Source organism: Rhinichthys klamathensis, unplaced genomic scaffold (genome assembly GCF_029890125.1).
Source record: "Rhinichthys klamathensis goyatoka isolate OS25496 unplaced genomic scaffold, OSU_Roscu_1.1 h1tg000068l_1, whole genome shotgun sequence".
NCBI lineage: Eukaryota > Metazoa > Chordata > Actinopteri > Cypriniformes > Leuciscidae > Rhinichthys > Rhinichthys klamathensis.
The window spans coordinates 4,488,536-4,509,176 of record NW_026606611.1 but is presented as its reverse complement, the minus strand read 5'-3'; the positions used below and the strand labels follow the sequence as shown (position 1 = coordinate 4,509,176).

The 20,641-nt window shown below is 39.0% G+C and overlaps 1 protein-coding gene across 5 annotated transcripts in view; it reads left to right on the top strand.

The window, feature by feature from the left end:
• The window catches only part of fam13b (family with sequence similarity 13 member B), a 55,937-nt gene that overhangs the window by 10,907 nt on the left and 24,389 nt on the right, over positions 1-20,641 (top strand). For all 5 annotated transcript variants that reach the window (XM_056250313.1, XM_056250314.1, XM_056250315.1 and 2 more), the window contains 4 exons: positions 2,611-2,820; positions 3,001-3,178; positions 7,018-7,165; positions 12,211-12,326. In XM_056250313.1, the coding sequence (XP_056106288.1) occupies positions 2,611-2,820; positions 3,001-3,178; positions 7,018-7,165; positions 12,211-12,326 (652 nt within the window). The remainder of the gene's footprint in view (positions 1-2,610; positions 2,821-3,000; positions 3,179-7,017; positions 7,166-12,210; positions 12,327-20,641) is intronic.

Sequence of the window (20,641 nt, the reverse complement as noted above, 5' to 3'; positions counted from 1 at the left end):
AGTTCCTAGCCATATCAGCCTAAAAAATCGCAACTTTACATTTTCCGTCGGTGTTAGTGCACGATGTAACTACAGAAGAGTCAAGTTTTAAATAGGAAAAATGTCGAAACTCTTTGGTGATTTTTGTTTGAGAACTGCTAATGGTCTTGTCCACTTCAATGATGTATGCTAAGCTATGCTAAAAGTGGTACCGTCAGAACCGGAGATCGGCTGAATGGATTCAAAAACGGTAAAACTCAACAGTTTAACTCTGGGGGAGTTGTAAAATGAGCCTATTTCCAAAAAAAGTGGAGTATCCCTTTAAAGTAGTCTTAAATGCGACAAGGTTGTGTAACAAATAAGTGTATAGGATCAAAAAAGCATCTTAATAAGATTAAATTGACAAATAGCTGGATAGCTTCTACATAAATGTTGTAACAACTCAAAGAAGCAGAGCATGCAGAGTATGACATTTTCATCTGATAAAGTAAAACATGTTGTTTGGTCTGTATGATGGGAGTGGCCTCTCTGAACTCCCTGATAAAAGATGGACTTCCTTTATTTTGCAATGTTACAGAGTCAAAAGCGAAAAGGAGAACATTATTCAGGCTGGGGCTTTTATAATGACACTATATCATTATAGTCTTTCCCCTACTAATTAGGGCTGTGTATCACCAACAATGTCACGATACGATACGTATCACGATACTAAAGCCACGATACGATATGTATCACGATATGGATCAATTTGGAATTTAAATTTCTTTTGAGCTGAGTTTAGTAACAGTAATATCTGCTTATTGAATAACCAGTGTTATAACAGTTGTGATAACTGAAAAACAATGAGTTAAATGAATAAAAAAGCTTAGAATGGCTCTTCCTTCTGCTTTTAAAGTCTGCCTCAATAACTGAAATGACAATTATAGTGACACTGAAGCATGTCTACACTGCTCAATGACTAAACAAAACTTAAAACATTCCGCAAAAGCAAAAACGGTAACAACTTAAATTTAACTTAGTTTTCTCAAACTCTTTTAAACACCTAGTATTTAACAGGTCTTAAGTGTTGGAATGTGCACCAAACAAAGTCATTTCTTCTACGTTGAAATCATTTTAAATGATTACATTTTCAAAAATTTTTGCAGAAACAACAATTGATTGACATGCTCAGGGTTAAGAGAGTGACAGCAGAATATCTCGCTTACCGGGGAATTGCCGTTTCTGTTAAAAACCTTTATGCTTATTTAAGACATAACCAACTGTGTTTAGAGGATACTTACCAAGAGCGAGCTGTATGTGAGGCGGCTTTACTCTAGTCTATGTGCACGCAGAGAAAACCAACTCTCAGAGAGCGCGCAAGTACTGAATAGTTTAAAATTGTTTGAATGTTTAAACTGGTAAGACTTAAAGACATGCAAATGGTAAACTTTAGTCACGATGGCCCGATTATGCAAGTGAATATTCCGTCATGTCCCGACTCCTAACCGTGAGCGTGTAGTTTCACCGGCTGCAGCGCTGGACGCTTGCTCGAGACGAGAGAGAGAGAGAGAGACGCAGCACTGCATTGAACTCACGCTGTTTGTGAAATTGCGTCTCACAGAAAGTTTTAAAATGACTGATTTGATTTTATAATCTGTGTGGATTCATTTACTAATACTACAACCTACATGCTAAAGTGAATCAATGTTTCCGGGAATTTCCCGCATTATAAACTGCGGGAATTATTCAAATTATGCGCAATACCTGCGCCGAAATTCGAGCCCTTGGCTACATTCAAAAGCACAAAAGTATCGATACGGCAGCTGCTGTATCGATACGCGTATCGCCAGGAGTTCATGACGATATATCGTTGTATCGATATTCTGAGCACAGCCCTACTACTAATTAACGTCCACAAGTAGATACATAAATGCCAAGTCCTTCCTGTTTTACTCTTTTTCAACTACTGGTATTAGCAAAGTGCTCACACATCAAGCAGACTGAATATATATTTTTTTTTAAATTTGCCCTTGTTTAAACTCTAGCACAGGTAGGATGTTGAAAATATGTTGGCAGTGTTGTCAAGTCGTTGAAAGGGGTTTAGCCACCACTGTTGTTTCCAAACACCAGCTCTTCCTCTGTGAGTTCAGCATACTGGCATTTCTCCTCCACTTTTTCATTTGGAAGGATGTTTTTGTTCTGAGGCTAATTTAGACATAACAGGGAGCGACGTGGTGGCTTCCACTTATGCGGTGTAGACTTTTATGTATACACGCAGAGCACCAGGGATGGGAACTGAGACAGACCAGCTAATGCGTATTTGCCAACAGAGCTGTTAGGAAGCTTCTGATCTGATCTGCCGAAAATCAGCAGTTTGTCAGTCAGCCGTAAAAAATATCCATTATTGGTTTTATTCAAAACATTTGGGCTGAAGAATGTAAACTAGTTCAGCAGGACTGTTTCATTAGCTCATAAATCACAGACAGAGAGAACGTAGCTCTTTTGTTGACAGAGCTGACTAAAGGGATTATTAGTTTAACCTGCAAGCTGCTCTGTGCAGTGATTCAGCGATTACAGTCTCTTGTGTGAAATGTCTATACATTGTTCTGTGAGCATGTTTCTCTTAGTGAGGTATGTGTTTGCGTTTTGTAGGAGGGCTGCACCTGAGTCTGTTTCTAGTGAATGGGAACGCAGAACGCGTGGAATGGCTCAGGCAGCGCTACGACAGCGGCGTTGAAGTGAATCTGGAGAAAGAGGCCGACCTGGCGTCTGCCGTCAGCCTGTTACGCCTCTTCCTGCAGGAGCTCCCCGAGCCCATCATCCCTGCAGGCTTACAGGCGCAAATCATGCAGCTCTATCAGGGTGGGTGAAGCTTTCACACTGCCCTCTTCTGCCGCTCTGTTTTTACCTTCTGGAATGTTCTGGACACTTTACAAACTTCATCGGCCAGCTCACTATTCTCTTACCTTCACATCATCATTATTGCACGTCCCTCTGAACTTTTTCCTCATTATGACTGATGATTTGTTTGCTCTCTTTTAGACTACAGCAGTGAGGAAGAGCTGGGCAGAAACATGAAGTACTTCCTTCAACAGCTGCCGCAGGTCAATTACAGCTTGCTCCGCTTTCTGTGCCGCTTTCTGTCCGGTGTGGCGTCTCTTCAGGAGGAGAGCTGGAGCATAGGGGCTCTCGCCGCAGTCTTCGGGCCAGACGTTTTCCAGTAAGACTCTTTTGCATGTCCTGGCAATTCGTGTTAGCTCCAGCTAACAACACATTTTTCCAGCACAACACATTTTGTCTTGTGTACGCCCACACAGAATCTTGTTTTTTTTTCACAGTTTCGATTGTGTGGGAAAATCTTAAATATGGTGAAATGATAAACATAGCGAAGACAAATTTAAATGGTTGAGTGAGTAGATGGTGTATAGAAGTTGACTGTCCGATCAATTCTGCAGAGATCCGTGAACAAAAATTATAGCTGAAATGAGTCCTTTCTGCAGCATTAGTGTCACCAAACGGAATAACAATGAAAATGTTGATTGTTTTGAAACTGCTTCCTGAACACTCCCCTCCTGTTTGCCATAGGTCAATCAGACAGATAGTCCTGCCCTGTACTCACATCAATGGTTAAGCCAATGTTTTAGAGTTAGGCTGGTTGGATGCTCAAACAAATGGAGCAATGTTTTGATATCACCACAGAGTCAGTGTTTAGACTGAGTAAATCGGTCTACAGACATACAGGTCCTTCTCAAAAAATTAGCATATTGTGATAAAGTTCATTATTTTCCATAATGTAATGATAAAAATTAAACTTTCATATATTTTAGATTCATTGCACACCAACTGAAATATTTCAGGTCTTTTATTGTTTTAATACTGATGATTTTGGCATACAGCTCATGAAAACCCAAAATTCCTGTCTCAAAAAATTAGCATATTTCATCCGACCAATAAAAGAAGTGTTTTTAACCTGTTAAGCTTCAAGCCCATTTTTGAAAAATCCCCAGATATGGCATTCCCAAACTTAAACAGATACAGTTCATGAACCCTTTGTACTAAAAGCACAAGTAAGATCTCATTTGAAAGCTGACACCTGGAAGTTTATTGTAAATGTAGAATTAATTATTATCATAATGAAAAAAAATAGTTATAAATAGCTTCAAAGTTTTGTAAAGTTATTATACATTTATTTTTATGAAACATCTTCATGAAAATAAAATTGAAGTTGGCATTGTAACAATCTAGAAATGCACTGCAGCTAAAGCCACATGTCTAACCATGTTATATTTAAAATCTGAAGATGATAAGTCTAAAACTCTGTATTTAGTTCAATGTTTTTCAAGATCATGTCATATGACTTTATTTTGATTAGACTGGTGTTTATTGTTTTCTTATAAGCATCTATTCAGTCTATTGCCTCTATTGTTTTGTGATGCAAAAACGAGCCCCATTCAGTCTCAGTCTCCCCTGCACATATTCACACCTCTCCAGCCAGTTTATTGCTCTAAATATGCTTTTCTTTTGTCTGCATTATAATCACTAACGACTAGCAATTCACACTGTTTCAATCCCTCATTTATTTTATAAAAGTTCTCACTTCACAGTGAAACTGTATCAAATGCCCTTTTTGAAAAACGAAACATTTCAGTAAGCATTCTTATTTAGAAAAAAATCATAAAAATTACACCGAAGTAAGGTAGCAGGTGCTCAGTACTAGCTAGCATGTTAGCTTAGCACACCATCAATACACGACAATTTATGAGAATAAAACTATGTTTGTTCTCCAAACTTACTTTATAGCGCAAGTCGAGTGTTTTAAATAACTTTCTGTAATCTGATTTGGCTTCAGATAAAAAAATCAGATAGAAAATATATTATTTTATTGTATTCTGCACAATTTGAAAGTCTATCTCGATTAGCATTACATTATACATATAATCTATTATTATGAAAATACCTGACATGACTCGAAGAACACAGGTAAATCAAATATCATTGCAATCATGTTTATTGTCTTCAAAACATCTTTATCTGCACTTTACAGCGATCTCGGATAGCTTTGTTGTGGCAGGACTTCCTGAATGTCACATGATTATGGCTCTTCTTCATGTGATCCATATATGGACTTCTGTGCAAACAGCGCCCTCACTTTCAGGATGAATTGATAACACAGTACAGAGTATACAGCGCTCAAAATGATTACATCGACGCATTTGGGTATAAATTCAATAAATATTATTCCTGTCTATAGAAGTCTGATGTAAAGCTATGAGAATCTATCAATATTTCTCCAAATCTGCACATGTTTGAGCTAAAAGCCCTGAGGGACGTTGTTTTGTCAAGCGCTGTCATGACGATTGCACGGGAGTTTTTTTCTGAATGAGACCGGCTGACGCTCATAATTCATATTAAAGGTAACGACTCATTTTTTAATTTCATAACTCCTGACACAAATTAAGACATAACTGTCACTATAAGTTTCTCAGAATACAATAGTGGTCAAATACTGAATCTTGAGTCTTATATCTTTTTAATGATGTATAGTTTGTCAAGGTATAACATTAAATCTGATAGTATATTTGAACTAAATAAAAAAAAAAACGCTTCAGTGCGCCGACGCTCTGACGCTTCTCAAAAAAAAGAGTCAACCTTCAAATAATTATGTTCAGTTATGCACTCAATAGTCAATACTTGGTCGGGAATCCTTTTGCAGAAATGACTGCTTCAATGCGGCGTGGCATGGAGGCAATCAGCCTGTGGCACTGCTGAGGTGTTATGGAGGCCCAGGATGCTTCGATAGCGGCCTTAAGCTCATCCAGAGTGTTGGGTCTTGCGTCTCTTCACAATATCCCACAGATTCTCTATGGGGTTCAGGCCAGGAGAGTTGGCAGGCCAATTGAGCACAGTAATACCATGGTCAGTTAACCATTTACCAGTGGTTTTGGCACTGTGAGCAGGTGCCAGGTCGTGCTGAAAAATGAAATCTTCATCTCCATAAAGCTTTTCAGCAGATGGAAGCATGAAGTGCTCCAAAATCTCCTGATAGCTAGCTGCATTGACCCTGCCCTTGATAAAACACAGTGGACCAACACCAGCAGCTGACATGGCACCCCAGACCATCACTGACTGTGGGTACTTGACACTGGACTTCAGGCATTTTGGCATTTTCTTCTCCCCAGTCTTCCTCCAGACTCTGGCACCTTGATTTCCGAATGACATGCAAAACTGAGCAACAGTCCAGTGCTGCTTCTCTGTAGCCCAGGTCAGGCGCTTCTGCCGCTGTTTCTGGTTCAAAAGTGGCTTGACCTGGGGAATGCGGCACCTAAAGCCCATTTCCTGCACACGCCTGTGCACGGTGGCTCTGGATGTTTCTACTCCAGACTCAGTCCACTGCTTCCGCAGGTCCCCCAAGGTCTGGAATCGGTCTTTCTCCACAATCTTCCTCAGGGTCCGGTCACCTCTTCTCGTTGTGCAGCGTTTTTTGCCACACTTTTTCCTTCCCACAGACTTCCCACTGAGGTGCCTTGATACAGCACTCTGGGAACAGCCTATTTGTTCAGAAATTTCTTTCTGTCTTACCCTCTTGCTTGAGGGTGTCAATGATGGCCTTCTGGACAGCAGTCAGGTCGGCAGTCTTACCCATGATTGCGGTTTTGAGTAATGAAACAGGCTGGGCGTTTTTAAAAGCCTCAGGAATCTTTTGCAGGTGTTTAGAGTTAATTAGTTGATTCAGATGATTAGGTTAATAGCTCGTTTAGAGACCCTTTTCATGATATGCTAATTTTTTGAGACAGGAATTTTGGGTTTTCATGAGCTGTATGCCAAAATTATCAGTATTAAAACAATAAAAGACCTGAAATATTTCAGTTGGTGTGCAATGAATCTAAAATATATGAAAGTTTATTTTTTATCATTACATTATGGAAAATAATGAACTTTATCACAATATGCTAATTTTTTGAGAAGGACCTGTATTAACCTGATTTAGAAGTATTTTAACTTACAATGGCACACGGAAAATTCACCTTTATAGCGGTTCCTGCCTTCTACGTTCTGCAGTTTAGACACAGATGTGGAGGATCTGAAAGAGCAGGAGTCAGTCAGCCGTATTCTGGCAGAACTGCTGGAGAACCAGGAGGAATTCTTTGACTCGGAGGAGGACGATGACATCTCCAACACCAATGACTACAGCTCCATTAATGACCAGGTAAACTTTCTTGCAGCTGTGTTAAGGAGGTGCAATCATTGACATTAGTGTTGCTTGCTTATCTGTATTCACACAGAATACTGTGAAAATCTGTTATTCATTCAAAGTTCTGAAAAGTTAAAGGGATACTTCACCCAAAAATGACAATTTTGTCATTAATTACTAACCCTCGTGTCGTTCCATCCAAACCCATAATACTTTTGTTCATCTTCGGAAAACAAATGAAGATCTTTTTGATAAAATCTGAGAGCTTTCTGTGCCTCCAATGACAGCTATGCAACTATCAATTTGACGCTTCAAAATGAAAGAGATCATAAAACTAATCCATATGAATTGAGCGGCCGCTGGACGTGAATTTTTACATTCAGATGTTTATAGCCGGTTTATTTTGGAAAATAAACATGAAGTGCATATAATTTGTAGTAAGTCCACTTCTAAGTTTAATTATAGTAATTCGGCTGAAGCGCTGTCCAATTAGACAAAGATGCAAACGAAATTGCAAACAGATGTAGAATTGAATTAAACAGCAAACAAATTTGTGACGGGAAATCTCAATGTAATTACAAGAGATATGTTAATACAATAAGTTTTTCCTGGAGTAATATCACTGAGATGTATTGTAAAGTCTTCATTAATAGTGGTCTGTGTTACTTAACCTAAACCAAACCCTAAAGAGTGTAAACAAATAGCAGATGCTTATAATTATTTGGAGCTATTGGATAAAGTCTGGTGTGTGTAAAACTGGAGCTATTGGTGTTAATACTTTGCCAATGTTACACTATAACAAAGATTTTTGAGTGTGATGACAGAATATTCCCGTAATTGTTGACATTTTTGTGCTTTGTAAAATGATGATAAAAGACTCTCTTAGGAAAATATTAATGATTGGATCAGTTTTTCAACCTGTAACAGTGTTAAAATATCAGTTATCAGCCTCATATTTCCTGATCAGTGTGCTGCACTTACAAATGCGGCTTTGGGGGCAATGTATATATTTGTGTTCTAGATCAATGGGATTAGCCTAAGTCGGTTTTAGCTTTGTTCCTCGCGAAATACTTGCACAAACCTTGCAAATGCGATATTGTGATTTGAGTTTTGAAAGACGATTATATACTTATGCTTTGTGTTAGTTTAAAGCGTGTAAAATGTGTGCCACCCACCCCAGTTCCAGGGGGAAGCAGCGCTTTACACAGGCCAGATCTGAATCAAAGGAAAAGAAGAAGCAGTGTTCGAAGGCTATTATGTCTGTAGTGTTATGTAATACACTGAAAACCATCCAAAGGCGTGTCTCCTCCATTCAGTGTGTCTGTGAGTGTGTTTGCAGACTGCAGGTTCCCTCGCACCAGAGGAACGACTGTGATTTTGTTTTCTTTGAAAGTGCAGATTGTTTTAAATCTCATTTGTGTGACACTCTACATCCTTTTAAGGATCTCAAGATTTCTGACCTCACAAGACTTTACATATCTGCATTCTTCATATACACAGGAAATGGTCAATAATGGGCTGTAAATACTTTCCACAAGATATCTTGTGTTTCAAACTCTTGCTTGTGTCAGACTTGCAGAAAAATAGGAAACAGCCCTTTTGTAGAATACGATACTAGCTACAGTTACATAACTGAGTGATGTAAGCTTGGTACTGGCACCTGTGCTGATTTCCAGGAATGTCTCGTTTTCATAACGAGCAGAATTATACAGACTTCCCGGGTTAATTTAAAGACAACCTGGTGAGCTGCCTTGCTGTCTAATCTCTACATAGGCAGCTGCCTTTTAGGCAACATCCTAACCCATCATAATACTGCTGCAGGGATGGCATGTTTGTTGGGCAAAACCCAGAAACAAGTTAACGTTTTGGCACTTGTGACTACAGTCTAAGTTAAGTTTAGTTTACCCTAAACTTTCAGGGAATTTTTTTTTTCTTTCTATAACGATTGAAAGAGTTGTTGGCAATCGGTTTGTTTATAGCTTGCATTTAGTTTTTTACTTTTGTCAATTGTATTTAGGCTTCAAAATGCATAAGAGATTAACACAATGAACAAAACGTGTAGGAATCATAAACGTTTGTTAGTCACAGAGCTTATTTTCCGCAATAATCCAAAAGCCAATGGAAAAATCCTATTGGCTATTTGTGGAGGGAACCAGGGAGATTCTAACTGGCCCACAAAAATACACCATCACTGCAGCACTCTATTGAGTTTGATGTTAATATGTTGCTAAGTTAACAACATAGTACTCTATGCATAAAAACATAGTATTCACAAATGTTGTAAAATAGTACATATTAAATGAGGTCCAGCTCACACAGAAGTCATTTTCAAACCAAGCAGCTTAGTGTTGGTCAACACAGTGAATTTGCGTGACCAGCTTGAAGAATTGCGAAGTGTGCTCAGGGAACTCTTTCTCTCTAACATGAAAGTCCAGAATGCTTGAATTTCTATTGAAAAGATAGAATCTTTTCTATTAAAGATTCACAATTAGTACCAATATTCTGGACCAGCCTTTCACAACAATGATGACTTAAAATGCTCTCTAGGTAGGATCACCCAGAGCTCTAGTCTGCTTGTAGCTGAGCCACAGGCTCCCTTGAAGCATAGATCAGGTTGATACAGAAGATCTTATTTGCTTCAGTGGGATCCTCTGCAGACATGCTCGGAGGTACTAGACGTTTCAGTCTTCCCACTGCTGAGAAGGTCCTCCCAAGACAGCTTGGGATGCATAAGAAACAGAAGGGGCAGAAACAAATTTGAGCAACAGGGTGAAGGTCCTGGGTGACCTATCTGGATTCGGGCCAGTGCTCAAGGAGCTGGCATAGGCTGAAATGAATATGAGCATAAATCACAGATTTATTTCTAAGGGTTTCTCGCATGAGAGCCTCTCACACTCTCGAATCACATGTCTCACCCAGGGTTCACTGACATGAGACGGAGCTGACTCGTTGAATGTTTGGGCCTCGTCAAGGTTGGCGTGCATTAGGGTTGAATAAAGCGTTTGGGCTCAGCAGGGTTTGTTACATACGTTTGTTTTGTGCCTAAGATTAAGTAATTTTGATAATTGGACATTACTAAGAGATGGACCATGTCTGCCCATCTAAGGAGAACGACTTATTATCTATGACTGGTGATTGACCATGACCTAATCTCTATTGCAAAACACAGGTTGTTATGCGTTTTATCATTTAAACTCTAGTGACTGCCCTTTTGTTCTTCAAATTCCTGTTTCTGCCCAGATGTGTTCGGACCTGTTGTGGACCGACACAAAAATAAATCAGGTCATCTTTCCAGACACACATCCACACAGTTGCCTAGCCTGTTTTTCTCATCCTCGGAGGCTGTTAGATGTATTCTCCATTTGTGTTGGTTGTTTTTCCTTTTTGGTTTGTGCGTGCGCTTGACAGCTTTTTTTTACTAATTAATGAAGAGCGCCTTTAATTAAAGCCTCAGTCAGCTCTCTGCTGTTGTATTTTGGATGCAGATGTTGTTGTATAATCTGTAGACCACGCATTAACAAGGCCTCTGAGGCCAAACAAAGGCTGAGTTTCTGCATGCTTCAGCTTCTTTGGAGGTATTAAAACATCATGGATGAACCCTTGAGGATGTTTCCACCGCCCTGGCTTCAGCATCCATATTTAAGACTACATGGTTGTTTTTTGACAGCATAAGACGCTAATGAAGACAGTGTTTGGCAGGGAACGTTTGAGTCACTCAATTAATCTGCTCTTTCCACCGCAAGACTGATGCAAAAAACACAGGAGTCCTTTTCATCAAGTTTCGCATTGCTGATTTTATTATAACACTATTATTTAATTATTAATAATAATTTTTAAAAATAAACTTTTTTTTTAACTGTTGGACAACAGTCCAGAAATTCATGCTGGATCTTTACACAGAGGCACCTCAATGAGCTATGCTATTGACATTTTTTTTGCATTGTCATTTCCTCAATTCAATTGAATTTGAATTGAACATTTATTTGTATAGCGCTTTTCATAATACATATCGTTTCAAAGCAGCTTCACAGAAAATGCATGCGTCTACATAACAATTTAGAGTGATCTTGCTATCAGGTTTGAAATTAGATCAAATCAAATGTGTGCTCCCTAAAGATCCACACCTCTAAGATATACAGTATAAGACACTAGTGCGGAGAAATATAGTGTGAAAGGCTTAAAATGGCAAAGTCTGGAGCTTGTCCAAAAGACAATCGAGAGGGAACAGTGGCTGTAGGCATATAGAGATGTGTGAAAATACAGTCATTCTTGGCAGCCATTCTGCTCACCGCATGTGACTCATATCTGCATGGCCACTGAACAGCAGCCCCGCTCAGCCAATCAGATGTAGAGGGAAATGGTTGCTATGGAAACATGGCAGCGATACTGCAGCAGATGCAGTGTGCATTTGATCATGTGCTAGTGCCAAAGTTTGTCTGATATTAAATACTGTTAGGTAGATTTACACATGGATGTGTAGCCCTAAACAACAATGGCAATGGTTTGATTTCCTCTAGGTGCCTGTTTGGCACATTTTTCAACGAAACCTGTTTTTCATACGTTCTGTAGACTCTTGCGTTATGTAACTCTCTCATGTCTCCAGGAAAACCACACTAGTAACAAGCACTTAGATACATAACGATAAGAGGATGTGACTTCAATGAAAGGCAGGTGCTGTAATGCACAGGATCAATTAATTGTCTCATATTAGATTCAACTTGTAACATTTATTAAGTAAAAAAGTTCAAAAAAAAAAATAACTTTAAAGATTGTAGCTACTTTATAACATTAGTTACATGGCAGCATTACATAACATCCTGTAGTTATCACCAAGGTATGTGTGATGTCACCAGTTACACCCACAGCATTTGTGTGATCTGTGTGTAAATTAGGCTCCCTGCAGATAATCAGCATAGGTGCGGGGCATTGCAAAATGCTTGAATCTCACAGGGCTGTTAGACGTTGACATAAAATACTTATGATGAAATAGAAATAAATGCCGCTGAAGTAGTGGTAACAGGGATATGGTATTTAAATATCCCCTTTTCTCACCCCCACAGATCACTGAGCTCCTGGAAGAAGAGAAGTTGGAAGCTTGCGAGGAGCTCCCACGAGACGGAGAGGATGGTCCCTCCTCCCTGTCCCCTAAACATGCCCACGTCGCCCCCTCCTCCAGGTAAAAGCAACCCCAGTTTTAGAAATGTCTTCATCTGGGATCTGTCTAGTCTGTGCTGTGGTCCCTCTCAGGCATCTCCCTGTGATATTTAATATGAGCATGTCTATTAATGTGTATGTGTAGGTATATATATTTAAGGGTACAGTAACACAAGTTACCATCACACACCTCCCAATGACATGTTTTTGCACTTGATTGTGTTTTCAATGGTTTGTGTTAAGGGTGCTCCGATCAGGATTTTTGGGGCCGATTACTGATCTTGCTGTTCATTGCAATGTCTCCGCTCTTCGCAAAAACGTTGCAAATGTATTGTCCTTTTCAGACACCTGGTAGAACTGCCAGACCAGTGAATGTAATGAAGCAATTTTAGCGCATAGAGCTGTGAGTTTTTCGTCAACTGATCGGCTCTTCTGATTGGCCTTTATAGAGACCACCAATCAAATTATATAAAGCTATTATCGGCCGATTGGCAGCCGATCATTCGGAGCACCCTTAGTTTTGTTAATGTACACTACCGTTCAAAAGATTGAGGTCAGTAAGATTTTTTTAAAAGAAATGTAATACTTTTATTCAGCAAGGATGCAATAAATTGATCAAAAGTGACAGTAAAGACAATTATGTTAAAATAGAGTTCTTTTGAACTTTCTATTCATCAAATAATCCTGAAACATCGTGGAATGTATCTCAAAAAAATGTAAGCAGCACAATTGTTTTTAACATTGATAATAATCAGAAATGTTTCGTGAGCTGCAAATCAGCATATTAGAATGATTTCTGAAGGATCATGGGACACTGAAGACTGGGGTAATGATGTTAAAAATTAAGCTTTGCATCACAGGAGTAAATTACATTTCTAAAAATATTCAAACAACTCAATTATTTTAAATTGTACTAATATTGAGCAAAATTTTGATCAAATAAATGTATCCTTTGAGAACCTAAAAGACTCAAAACAATAATTTGTATGAACCTTAAACTTTTTATGGTGTTGTACAATAATTCCTAAAATTTCAGTGTTAAACTTTTGATAATTGACTTACTAAAAGTAACAATGTAACATTTTTTGTTAGTCTGACAGTGTTTAGTTTCAGGAACGTGACTAGCTAATTAGTCAATTTGATTATAAATTAGGGCTGGGCGATATGACCAAAATCTTATATCACATATAAGTAATTTTATTTCACGATTACGATATATATCACGATATACCGTAAAACTTCAAATAATAGCCGAGTCCCAAATAGACGCCTGTCTCTTTTACACGCCTGGTGTGGCTGCAGGTTTGGGTAAATAAAGGCCGGTCTCAAATAGAGGCCGGGTCTGTTTTTTAGTTTCGGGTTGTATTTAATCTTCTAAAACCCATCAGATCGTCCGCTTTTTGGCGGCTGCCAAAGCAAATTTTTTGTCCCTCCAAAGCCTTTTTTGTTCGATGAGTGATGTAGAATAGAATGACTGCTGCGCTTGACAGGGCGCGTTACGAGCAGAGAGAGAGAGAGCGCCCCGGCCGCGCGCGCGCACTCTCACATCTTCAAACAACACGAGCGCTGTCTTGCTCTCTCTCCCTCGCGCATATTAATCCAAATCAATTGACGCGATAGTTAAAGGTCGGAAGACCGCAGTTTTACGTGGAGCATTTGGAGATTTTTAGAGATTAGAGACAGGCCTATACACTCAATGAACAACATCTCAACACTAAATTATAAAGCCCTGTCTCATATAGACGCCTGTCTCAAATACAAGGTGGTGCAGTTCGACGATTTGGGAAAATAAAAGCCCGGGCTATTATTTGAAGTTTTACGGTAGTTATTTTTCAGGTAAGAGCGGGCAAGGCCATTTGTAATTTTAATGTGTCTGGCTTCCTGTGTCATTCGCTTCCCGTTATTTTTAGCTGTACAATATCGGATAGTTAATGGTTATATTTAAATAGATATTTTCCACTTAAGTAGCTTCAGTGTTTTTAGCTACTTTTTGTTTGCAGGTTGTAGATCAGTTAATTACTTTCCCTTAGGAGTAGATTGACTGTAGCTTAACTGCTTTAAATTTTGAAAAGCTTGTAGCTTCTTCAACACTTTATCGATGTGCGAGGAGCTCATGGCATTGCTGGTCTGGTGTCGTCTCTGTGTCAAAGCTTCTGTGATCTCCATCAGCCCGCTGTGTTGAGAACCATAACTGACCTATCCGCTGTCTGAGCCGTGATCTCTATAGGCCTTTGTTCCTCTGCACCTCGTTCGGGACACACTTTCAGAGGGCGACCTCAAATTCCAGTGTCCTAAATGTCAGATGGCCTTACCTTGATGTCAGGTTATAAAGCTAGTACTTCAGAGCCATATCAAGTAGGGATCAGTCACGATTTTCGAATATTCGATTAGTTGATTTTATTATAGAATATTGATTAGGTTGTGCGATATTTTTTTTTTTTTTTTTTTTTTTTTTTTTTTTTTTTTTTTTACTTTTACTGGCCTAAGTTGTTCATTTAAGCCATTAGTCTAATCACATATTTATATTTATTTAATTACTTAAATATATATGGGAGAGAATAAACCATAATGAGCGTTTTCGTAATATATTGCCTATTCCGCATTTCAAGCGCACGCATAAAGCTTGCCCCAAAGAACCGGCAAAAGTAATGATTATGCATGAGATATTTTAATTTTTTGTTGATTAACTAGTGTTTTCTGTGTCAGTGTCGGCTGCAAAGATAAAGTTGACGATGCTGACTCGTCATCTTCGCATTAGTGAACGCGCCTTTAGAGAGAAATGCACACTTCATACGAATTAGCCTACAGAAGCAGAGAGTAGCCTGTTTCTTTTCGTTTTGAATTTTGTTTAAAAGTAGACATTTCAAGCTTTCTATAGATATATTTCTCAGGTCTGTGAGGCCATTAGCCTTTACACTGAGTTTTGGTTCATTTATGAGAAGAGCTCCAGTTCATGAGCAATCCAAGTGATAAAAAACTTGCATAAAACACTTTAAAACTACACACAATTGATTTGAACTTTACATAAATTAGTTTGTAAGGTACACATTTTTATAAACAGTGCGTTGTGGAGTCAAAAAAAAAGGGAGGGGGGGGGGGTAAAAAAATACCAAGTAAAATATTCAATTACACTACTCTATTATACACTACAATTAAGTGGTAAAAAAAACTGTAAACTGTAAAACTGTACATTATCAGAACTAAACAGAAAGGCTTTGATTACACTTCCTGTCCAGAATAACGCAGAGGGACACTTGGCATGCCTCACATATGAATGGAGTGCATTTGTATTTGTGGGGTCAAACAGATAACATTTTGCTTTTGAATATTGATTGAATATTTAATTGGTAAAAATATCAAATAAATAGACCCTGTCAGAACAGTTATTGTGTAAAACAATAAATAAACTGTACAATAACCTGTACATTATCAGATCTAAACATACAGATAAGCACCCCTACATATACACAGGCAACCCTAGCTGTGATAAGACTTGTGACAGTTCCTGTCCAGAATAACACAGAGGGGCACTTGGCATGCCTCACACATGAACAGAGTGGATTTCCCACGCAGCCTGCATTTCCTTCGCCCCTGTGTGGCTTTTTTTGAGCGAACTGTACCAGAAATGGCAACAGGTAAGTGCTGGTAGCTCTCTTGTGCTGGTTGTAAGGACACCCCACACAGCTCCGCTGACAACTGTTCTTGGAAGGCCTGGTGTGTCATGGGCTGCTACACAGTAGCTTGTGCGGCAAGTAGCTGTTTGTGACAGCAATGTCAATGAAATGGTGCAGTGCAGCGCAGTCATGTACCACTTCTTGCTTTTTTTCCCCACGAGGAATAGTAGCCAATCAACTGATCTGACAGGCCAACTGCCCCCATGAAGCGATTGTAATCTTTCACAGCCGTTGGAACTGGAACATCCAACTTCTTGTATGCACTACTGGATTTGCACACTCTTTTCACAGTGTCTCCCAAGTATGCAGTGTGCAGAGTAGTGCACACACTCACCTCTCGTGTGTCCATCCACTTTGTGAAAAGGAGCGATCCCTGTCTGATCCACCTTATTGATCCCCGTGGAGATTTCTTTGTCAATGCATTCACTTAGGTGTTTGGGACACCAATTCTTGTGTCCCTGATGGTTCCACGGGCTCCAAACCCCAGGTCATAAAGGTGCTGAAAGAGTACTGGGCTGGTATAAAAATTATCACAGTAAATGTGATATCCAGACCCCAAGAACTCCTTTCTGACCAGCGACATCACAGCATCAAATGAAAGTCCCCTCCCACTTACAACATTGGACTTCCCTGTGTAAATGTTGAAATCCACTGTGTAGCCACTACAATCATACAACACAAAAAGTGTTATTCCCCACTTTGTTGGCTTATTTTATATGTACTGAGGCTCAGGCTGATTCTGGCTTTGGTGGCTACCATACGCTGATCCACAGAAAGGTTTCTGTCAGGGTGGTAGACAGCTTTGCAGGCTACATGTAAACTGAGATAGAGGCCGTATTCTATGCAGACAGTCATAGAGGGTGAAAACAACGCAACAGGAGCATGTTGGGGGCTTGATCTGAACGTGTAGCGTCTCTGGGTTTGTATGCAAAAAGAATTATTGAGCTAGCCATTTGGTTTCAGTTTCTATCGGCTCTTAAACAGAGACACGCAAACAGGAGCGCCGATGCTTTAATCTTTAATCCTAATAAACAGACGGCCATGAGAGTTGGCATGTGTCAAAACAACATGCACAGTTTAGAAATCCTTGACATTGCTGAAGCGAGACAAAGATTTGTATTTTTTGGAAAGAATGCAAGAAAATGTTTGATTTGTTTTGGCTCAGCCACTGTCATTGGTTTTGTTTCCTTGACCGCTCCCTTCTAAGGATCTTTAGAAGTGAATGATATGAAATGCTCATAGGCATCAGCTTCATGCACCACAGTAATAGCACACAAGAACCTTTACTCATAATTTATTTAGGATTTTGACATGTTGCCCCCAGTCCTCCCTAGAGAGACCAAGGTCCAGCCACCACAGTCTCACAAAACCCTGTGGGAAACACTGTATATGATTGTGTTATCTTTTAGATTGTATGCATCCTTGCTGATTGAATTTTTTTTTTATTTTTTTATTTTTTATTATAGTCTTAGTGACCCTATACTTTTGAAAAGTAGTGTATATTTTTAGTCCGCTTTTTTATTTCACTTATTGCAATGCATTCTGGTATTAACTTTTTTTTATGAAGGATATATGCCCTGCTGGCTTACAATTTGACCAAGATGAGGTCTTATAAAGCAGCATAATTTACTGACTATTCAAACAACCTTCGTGTCAGGATTGCATATGTGATGCCTTAAAATAATGTCTTGATGGGCAGCTCACTAGGTTGCTGAGCTCTGCAAACAGAGCTGTCATGTGCATTTATGTTGCTTAAAACTTAAACCCCACCAAAACAAGTTCAGACCATCTTCTGTGTGAGGCAAAGCTCCAGACGTCCTGTCTGTCTACTAGAATAATATCTTGTGTACACTTTGCTAATCCTATCCACTTTGAAGTGTTTAGTCTCTGCATGAGCAGCTTTGGAGGGCAGCTGCTGCAGTAATTTCAAGTCGGATGCAAGCAAACACTATGATCAGCAGGGAAATGGGCGGAGCAAAGCTGCTAATTAATATGAGCACATCCAAACGCTCTGGATATAGCAAGCTCTTCATTAGTGTCAGGTTAAGAGATTCGTCCACAGCTCTTTTCAGCAAAAAAAAAAACATTTTCTATTTTGGATGTTTTTACCAGCATTTCTTTCCACTAGTTGCAGAAAGTATATTATGAAACCATTTGCACATCGATTTTCCTTACAATTCACCATGCATAAAGGGCACGATTTAGGCCTGTCACGATTATTTAATTGAGTTACTTGATTATTTTGTAATTTATTTTCTTTGCAGTGCAGTGGTGGTTTATTGTTTTAAAGAAAAGGCAGCAGCAAAACCACACATTTCATTCAAATGGTCATAAGACAGCAAAAAATGTTACATGTATTACTAAATTGTGGCTGTTTTTTTTTTTGCAAAAACCTTCAGTGCCTATATAATTGGACCTTTAAAAAAGTATGTCATATCTCTTATAAGGCCAAGAAAGCTTTCAAATCGTGAATCCCCTTAAGGACATGAGCCGTGTCACGACAGAGGCATACAGGAGCATTGTTATTTTTTGATGCTGTGATGATATCTCTAATGGCCTGCCATTCACAACAGTTGCAAATAACCTTTTATGGCTTTTATGATATGTTATAAGGAACTCAAATGGCATTTTTGCTGTGGCAGGATAGCAAATAATCAATGATTAACTTCAGAGAATGCAATTTACTTTGAACTATGCTATAAATACTTTCCAAGCTGTATTTTGGAATTTCCAATTATATAGTTATCATGTTTTGTAAAATTGCTTTATTGCTGTATAATTTGACATGTTTATCAAATCACCAGTGGAGATATGGTCTCATATACTTGGAGTCAGAACAGGTCAACCCGAAGTCATGTGTGTTTTAAAGATGATAAAATGACAAAACCGGACAGCCACCGGGAAACCACTGTATTTGGTGGTTTCTTGAGAAAGAGCAGCAGGACTTGTTTCGTTGGGGTCCTGCAGTGATTATACTTGCCCCCATTGTGCCCCAGTGGAATCTGAAAGGGTGTCGCACATTCAGCTAAATATAAGCGCTGCAATGTATCCTTCACCAGCAATGGAAAATACTTTTCACACAGCTCTAAAATAAGCGGCAGTAGATTGGTGTTCTTGAGACATGTTGTTCAAGCTTTGGAATGTGTGAACAGTTTTTGACAACGCCGGTCTGCTATAGGTGTGGAAGTGTCAGTGACTAATTTCAGGCCCCTTATGAGTGGACTTCCTAATGACTGCAGTTACAGTGCTTACACAGCTTTATATTATAGATAAAGAGAGGCCTTCATAGATACTTTACAGATGACTGTACTTTAGTCTGTTTGAAATAAGGGATGTTCACTCTGATATTGATTTACAGCGACAACAGTTTTGAAGAGAGTTGGCAATTTCAAGTGAAAATTGAGTTTTGTAGATTTTAGAACATGTTTACTAAGGCTGGAACACTAGCGATGTAACTGTTAAGTGTATTCATACCGAAATTGTAGGATATGGGTTCTTGGGGTTCCTCAACTTTTAAAATCTGAACACTGGGCATTAAACAGTTGCTTGCTTTGTTAACATGCTTCTTGTTGCTAGGAGAGACATGACAAATGAAAAAAAAAGTGTTCTAAAATCGGCTCAAAATATCAAACATATATTTGAAGTCCTCCGACTGGGTGGCTTCACATAGGCACAGACACACTTTTTTTTTTTTAGCTGCAGACTATCACACACTATGCAATTTTCTGCTCCAAAGTCTTAGACTGGCTCTGACTGATGTCAATTAGCATTAACTCCTCCAGACTGAAAAAAAATAAAATCTGGCTAATGGTCGTTTAGCATTGAGACTATCTATATGCTAAGTACTCCTAAAAGTTAATGATTGGGATGTTGGCATTTAATAACGATCAGCCCAGTCCAAACTTTGTCTTTCTAAAAGAAATAATAGTTTTATTGGGGACTTTTAATAAATATTAAATTTGACATGTTCCGCTAGTCTAGTGGTTAGTGCCTGTTGGCCTGCGTGGGATTCAAGCATACAACCTTTAGGTTTCAAGCTTAGATGTTTAGTGGGCGGTGATAGCCTCGTGGGTAGTGCGCCGACATATAGCGCCATTGCACTTCGGGCAACCCGAGTTCAAGTCCCGGCTCGTGGACCTTTCCCAATCCCGGCCCCCCCTCTCTCTCTCTCCCACTTCGCTTACTCTCTTATCATAATAAAAAAAAACACCCCAAAAAATATCTTTAATATGTGTGGCACTCTGCCACACATAGAGTTTGAAGGCTTTAGTATATTCTTTTAGCCTTTCATTAAAGTGAATTTTGTTTTTGTATCTTAATTTTAATCAATGTTTCATCAACCAATTGCCTGGATTTAATAAATAAGTAAATATAGCCGACAATAGATAATCTCGACACGGAGGCGCCGGCGCGTGAACTGCAACTCGTCTCATAAATTAACTGAAACTCAGCATAGGCTATAGACCTGAGAAATATATCTATATTGAAATGCCTACTTTTAAACAGAACAATTCAAAACGAAAGACAGACTGCTCTCTGCTGTAATCCGTATGAAATGTGCATTTCTCTCTGGCGTGTTCACTGAAGATCGCGAGTCAGCGTTGTCAACTTTGCAGCGACAGTGACTGAAAACACTTGTTTATTAATAAACAATTAAAATGTC